Here is a 6247-nt window from a genome sequence, read left to right on the forward strand (position 1 = left end):
CTCCCCCTCCCCCAGCAGCCACGTCAGAAAGAGAGAGGCAGTGCAGTACATAGACTGCCTGCCTTACTGCCTACTTACCATGAGGTCCATCTCATGGCAGGTGGAACTGGAAGAAGGCGTCGGGCCAGGATCGGTGGGGGTCCGGGCGGGGGACCATGGAGGTGCTAGCGGGCAGCGGCAGCAAGGGCAAGGGCCAAGGCACACACTAGCAGCAGTGGCAGCGAGGAGCCCGAGTCCAACTGGCCAAAAATACTCCACCTTCTGGGGCTGGGCTCCGCCGCACACTGCTGCTGCACACAGGGATGAGCCTGGGGTGCCTGGCACCTGGGTGCAAGATTTTCTCTGGCGCCTATGGGAGTGGTTAAATTAACCGTGCCCAACCACATAACCACACCTATGTCCTGCCTAATCACACCCACACCTTCCACCTCTTTACGCATGCATGTGGTACCCCATTCCTACCCCTCTTCCATGGGCTTGCTCCTGGCTGGCTTTGGCTGCCTGCGAGTCTGCTAGTCTCTGGACTGACTCAGGTTGAGAGGCTCTGCGAGTGCGACGCAGTCACACACTGCGTATTTATGGCTGCCTGCGGCCACCCTACTCTCGCTCGCTGTCGCCGGCTCCTCTCCCCGCCAAGCCCAAGCGTGAGGTGGGCTGCCTGTATCTTTCCCGTTGCGCCGCGCAGCCTGCCAGTGTTGCCAACCTTTCACGTTATTTTTTACTGACAAATACCTAAACATTTACTGACAAAAGATTATTTTTACTGACAAAATTTCCCCACTAAATGCACATAAGAGACAGCGTTTCACCAGTAAATGCACGTAATGACAGACAGCTTTTCACCAGTAAATGCACATAATAAGAGACCGCTTTTCACCAGTAAATGCACATAATAAGAGACCGCTTTTCACCAGTAAATGCACATAATAAGAGACCGCTTTTCACCAGTAAATGCACATAATAAGAGACCGCTTTTCACCAGTAAATGCACATAATAAGAGACCGCTTTTCACCAGTAAATGCACATAATAAGAGACAGCTTTTCACCAGTAAATGCACATAATAAGAGACAGCTTTTCACCAGTAAATGCACATAATGACAAACAGCCAGTGTCCCCAGTATATGTAGCCAGCCTGGACCCCCTTTAGGCAGTGAGTGACAGGGAGCCCCTTTAGGCAGTGAGTGACAGGGAGCCCCTTTAGGCAGTGAGTGACAGGGAGCCTGTTGGAGTTTAAAGTTATTTCAGATGTGCCTACATGGATTGAACTTTGTATGCTATACACAGGGAATCTTTTGATACGCCTTGAGCGGTAAACAAAGGCCTGTATTTCATACTGTAAATGACTGTTTACAGCCACACAATAGCTGTATAGGAATGAAGTCAATGCCCAGCCCCCGACGAGCGGCAATGGAGGATTCAGCAGAGGACTCCTAGCTTACAGAAGCCAGTTTGTCTGGTTTGGTCAACAATGGTCCATGGGACTAGCTACAACAAGTTCCTTCCCCCCAGCTGCTAAGGGCAGGAACTATTGATGATGTATAACACAGAGGAGGAGTCTCTATACCTGTGGTATCCAGATATAAGACAATGCTTGGGAAGCTCTCTGTCTCTCTCTCTTGGAATGCTGACATGGACTGTGAGATAGAAAGGGGCTCAGCTAATGAAAGTGTGTGACTGTGCATAGGGTATATAGAGCCATTATGTGAGTCACATAGTTTGTATGCTCTAACTTGTACATATGTATATTTGTAAATAAACCCCTTTTATTTAACCCTTTTGAAACAACCTCAAGTGTCTGGTCATTAACATAGAAATAAGTTAACATAAGCTAGAGTACATTCTACAGAGCCCCTTTAGGCAGTGAGTGACAGGGAGCCCCTTTAGGCAGTGAGTGACAGGGAGCCCCTTTAGGCAGTGAGTGACAGGGAGCCTTTTATGCAATGAGTGACAGGGAGCCCTTTAGGTAGTGAGTGACAGGGAGCCCCTTTAGGCAGTGAGTGAAACGGGAACACCTTTAGGCAGTGAGTGACAGGGAGCCCCTTTAGGCAGTGAGTGACAGGGAGCCCCTTTAGGCAGTGAGTGACAGGGAGCCCCTTTAGGCAGTGAGTGACAGGGAGCCCCTTTAGGCAGTGAGTGACATGGAGCCCCTTTAGGCAGTGAGTGACAGGGAGTCCCTTTAGGCAGTGAGTGACAGGGAGCCCCTTTAGGCAGTGAGTGACAGGGAGCCTTTTATGCAGTGAGTGACAGGGAGCCCCTTTAGGCAGTGAGTGACAGGGAGCCCCTTTAGGCAGTGAGTGACAGGGAGTCCCTTTAGGCAGTGAGTGACAGGGAGCCCGTTTGAGCAGTGAGTGACAGGGAGCCCCTTTAGGCAGTGAGTGACAGGGAGCAGCTTTAGGCAGTGAGTGACAGGGAGCCCCTTTAGGCAGTGAGTGACAGGGAGCCCGTTTGAGCAGTGAGTGACAGGGAGCCCGTTTAGGCAGTGAGTGGCAGGGAGCCCCTTTAGGCAGTGAGTGACAGGGAGCCCCTTTAGGCAGTGAGTGACAGGGAGCCCGTTTGAGCAGTGAGTGACAGGGAGCCCCTTTAGGCAGTGAGTGGCAGGGAGCCCCTTTAGGCAGTGAGTGGCAGGGAGCCCCTTTAGGCAGTGAGTGACAGGGAGCCCTTTAGGCAGTGAGTGACAGAGAGCCCCCCAGCCGCCGCCGCTCCCGCCTCACCTTACAGACCTCAGGATCAGCGGCAACCCGACCAGTACGAGCGGGCGCCAGACGCACCCGCTCTATATGCGGAAGTGATGTCACTTCCGCATATCAGTGCGGGCGCTGGGTCCTAGCGCCCGCACAATTGGTCGCCGCCTGATCGAGGTCTGAGTGAGGCGCCAGGAGGGAGGGGGGGGAGCAGCGGCGGTGGCCACAGGGACGGAGGGAGCGTGACGTCACATCCTTCTGCCTGGCGCCCCCCAATCTTTCACTCTCATCGGCGCCCCGTTCAGCAGAACTGGCTGAACGGGGCAAGAAACTGCCCTGTATAGGGGGTGGGTCAAATACGCCAAATGTTAGCTGTTCGCCACAATTGCGAACAGCGGAAGTTCGCAGAGTACTGTTCACCAGCGAACAGTTCGGGCCATCTCTACTGGCAAGTGGTAACACATCCCAGGCGGTATCGAGATGTTAAAATTGATATGTGAAGGTGATAGAGCCACTATAATAGAGAGAGTGTATAATGTGGACTCTAGAGGCACACCATAATTGATGTGGTAAAGCTGACCTTACCGTCAAAAGGATAAACCACTGTGTACATTTTAAGCACAGTACTTGACAAAATTGTTCTAAAAAAGTAAATTTGTAGAGTGGTTTATTATTTTGACAATAGGCTTACAGTCACCACGTTACTTTTGGGACACTTCTACAGCCACAGTATACACTCCCTAATATTTGGTTAGTGAAGTCGACTGCGACTCTACCCACCATATTGATTTAGGGTGGTAAGCAAAGTATGTTTAGCATATTCACACTGCAGGGGATATTCACATGAAAATTAAAGCGGATCCGAGATAAAAAAACTAACTATAACAAGTAACTTGTCTATATATCTTATCTAAAGTTTAGATAGTTTACACAGCAAATCTAGCTGCAAACAGCTTCAATAGAATATGATTATTTCTTCCTGTGATACGACAGCAGCCATGTTGTTTGTAAACATTACACAGAGGAAGGCTTATCTGCATCTTGAGCAAAAAAACCTCTGAAATCTCTGGCTAGTAATACCTCTCCCTCCTCTTGCCCAGACTGAGCTCCCATGAGCCCTTGCTACTATCGGAAAGTGCCTTGGCTCTCTGAAAACCTGTGGGCGTGGCTTGTGACGTTTATAGGGAATTAGAGTATTAAAACAAAAACAAAATAAAGTATTTGGCTTAAGGAATGCCCTATAAACAATAGGAAAGGAACACAATTATGCAATGAGTAAAAGTTCATCTCGGATCCACTTTAAGTACTTATTTGCCTTAAAACTTTCAACTGTGCTCCAAATCTTTCTTCATACTGTTGCCAAGCGCTCAACCATCGCCTTCCATTTGGAAAGTGTAGATGTTTTAGACATACCATACCATCAAAACATACCTTATTATGACATCAAAACATACCATACCATCAAAACATACCATATTATAACATCAAAACATGCCATACCATAACATATCATCAGAAAGTTCAAGAATATGCTGAAAAATAAATTCACAAGAACACATTTTTGGATGAAAATAGAAAGTTTGGTGCGTGCTGTTTTTGTAACTTTATTGAGAAGTAAGTTATGACTGCTGTTTTTTTTTTTTTTTATTAGCAGATGGTGATTACTTATTTCTATGTGAAGTTTTAGGCTCGACTGTGTTAAAAACCTTCCCATTTTTTTGTTTAAATCCATTATTGCAAATAGTGAATTCAATGGATAGAAAAAACAAGACACAAGTAGCCATATTTGAGTTTTCTGGGCTAACAGATAACGGAGAACTTGCCCTATTCCTCTTCCTATTCTTTTTGCTGGTTTATACCGTGACTATTGTAGGAAACACAGGCATGATAATTCTTATCTATTCTTTTTCCAAGCTTCACAGTCCGATGTACTATTTGTTGAGTAGCCTTTCTTTTGTGGATCTTCTTTACACTTCGACTGTTACGCCAAAAATGTTGTGTGATCTTTTGAACCTTAAGAAGTCGATTACGTTTATTGGTTGTGCCCTTCAGTTTTACTTCTTTGCTGCTCTGGCAAACACAGAAGGTATGCTTCTCTCAGTCATGTCATATGACCGTTATGTGGCCATCTGCCACCCTCTCCACTACACCTTGATAATGACCAAGAAGAAGTGTTTTGGTATGGTCCTTTACTGTTCCTCTGTAGGACTCTTACAGTCCTCTGTACACACCAGCTGTGTGTTCAGCCTTCCATTTTGTGGACCAAACCATATTGATCATTTCTACTGTGACCTTCCACCAATGCTCATGTTGTCGTGTTCTAACACTCTCCACTGTGATAGAATAACTGCCTTTCTTATATTGGGCTTTGGAATATACCTAATGACATCAATCTCTGTCTCATACACTTTTATAATTTCTACCATTTTAAGGATGACCTCTTCCAAGGGCAGGCAGAAGACTTTTAGTACCTGTTCCTCACATATTATTTGTGTCTTGACCTTCTGTACTGCAGTTTTCTTTGTCTATTTGCATCCTAATTCAGGCACCTTTGAGAAACAGGACAAAGTAGCCTCCGTTTTCTACTGCATAATAACTCCAATGTTGAATCCTCTTATCTACAGTCTGAGGAACCAAGAGGTGAAAAGGAATCTTATGCAAGCCATGCTGCAAATGTCCCACAATCCATCAGCGAAGTGGGAAGACTGAGTCCTGTAAATTAGAATCCTATAATTGGTGTCACGTTTGCTTTTGCACTTGAAATGAACTGTTCAGGAAATGATGGCCTCACCTTCACATGATATTGTAAACAAGAGGTTTGCAGAGGAGTTTTAACCCAACATTAAACTACATCCAAATCTCTAACCAATACCCTATTTCCCACAAGAAAAGGGGGGTGGCTGATCATGTGGTGAAACCCTTCCCATTATGTCAGACATATTCCTGTTTGTGAGCCTCATTGTATTGTTGGAAATAATGGCTGTAGCCAACAGCCAAGCAAGCAGTATCTCCCTCTGTGCATATATAGTGATTCTGAGGAGTTGTGGTTGGTCAGAGTTGGAATGTATTTGGACAGCACAGTGGCATAGTGGTTAGCGCTCTCGCTTCACAGCAAATCCCAGCCCGGTCAACATCTGCAAGGAGTTTGTATGTTCTCACTCCGGGTTCCCCCCACATCCCAAAAACATACAGATAAGTTAATTGGCTTCCCCCTAAAATTGGTCCTAGATTATGATACACGCACTACACAATACATTTATAGACATATGACTATGGTAGGGACTAGATTGTGAGCCCTGAGGGACAGTTAGTGACATTATACTCTGTACAGCACTGCATAATATGTCGGCACTATATAAATACTAAAATAAATGAATGAAATATACCCTCATTGTATACATCTGATCTATTTCCCAGGATGAGGCATGTCTTGAACTGATCCATGACAGTGGACTATACAATGCATCTAAATTGTCATTTACGGATACACTTTTCAGCTTTGGGCTGAATCTAAGCAATAATTATTTTCTTTTTAAAGAGAATTTTTTCCTCCAACCACGAGGC

The 6247-nt window shown here is 45.9% G+C and overlaps 1 protein-coding gene across 1 annotated transcript; it reads left to right on the forward strand.

The window, feature by feature from the left end:
* Window positions 1-4435: 4435 nt before the first annotated feature.
* Window positions 4436-5392, forward strand: LOC137561852 (olfactory receptor 5F1-like). The gene has a single exon (XM_068273208.1). It carries the CDS (start codon window positions 4436-4438, stop codon window positions 5390-5392), a length of 957 nt encoding a protein of 318 aa, XP_068129309.1.
* The last annotated feature ends 855 nt before the right edge of the window (window positions 5393-6247 follow it).

The sequence above is a fragment of the Hyperolius riggenbachi genome, chromosome 3 (genome assembly GCF_040937935.1).
Source record: "Hyperolius riggenbachi isolate aHypRig1 chromosome 3, aHypRig1.pri, whole genome shotgun sequence".
Lineage (NCBI taxonomy): Eukaryota > Metazoa > Chordata > Amphibia > Anura > Hyperoliidae > Hyperolius > Hyperolius riggenbachi.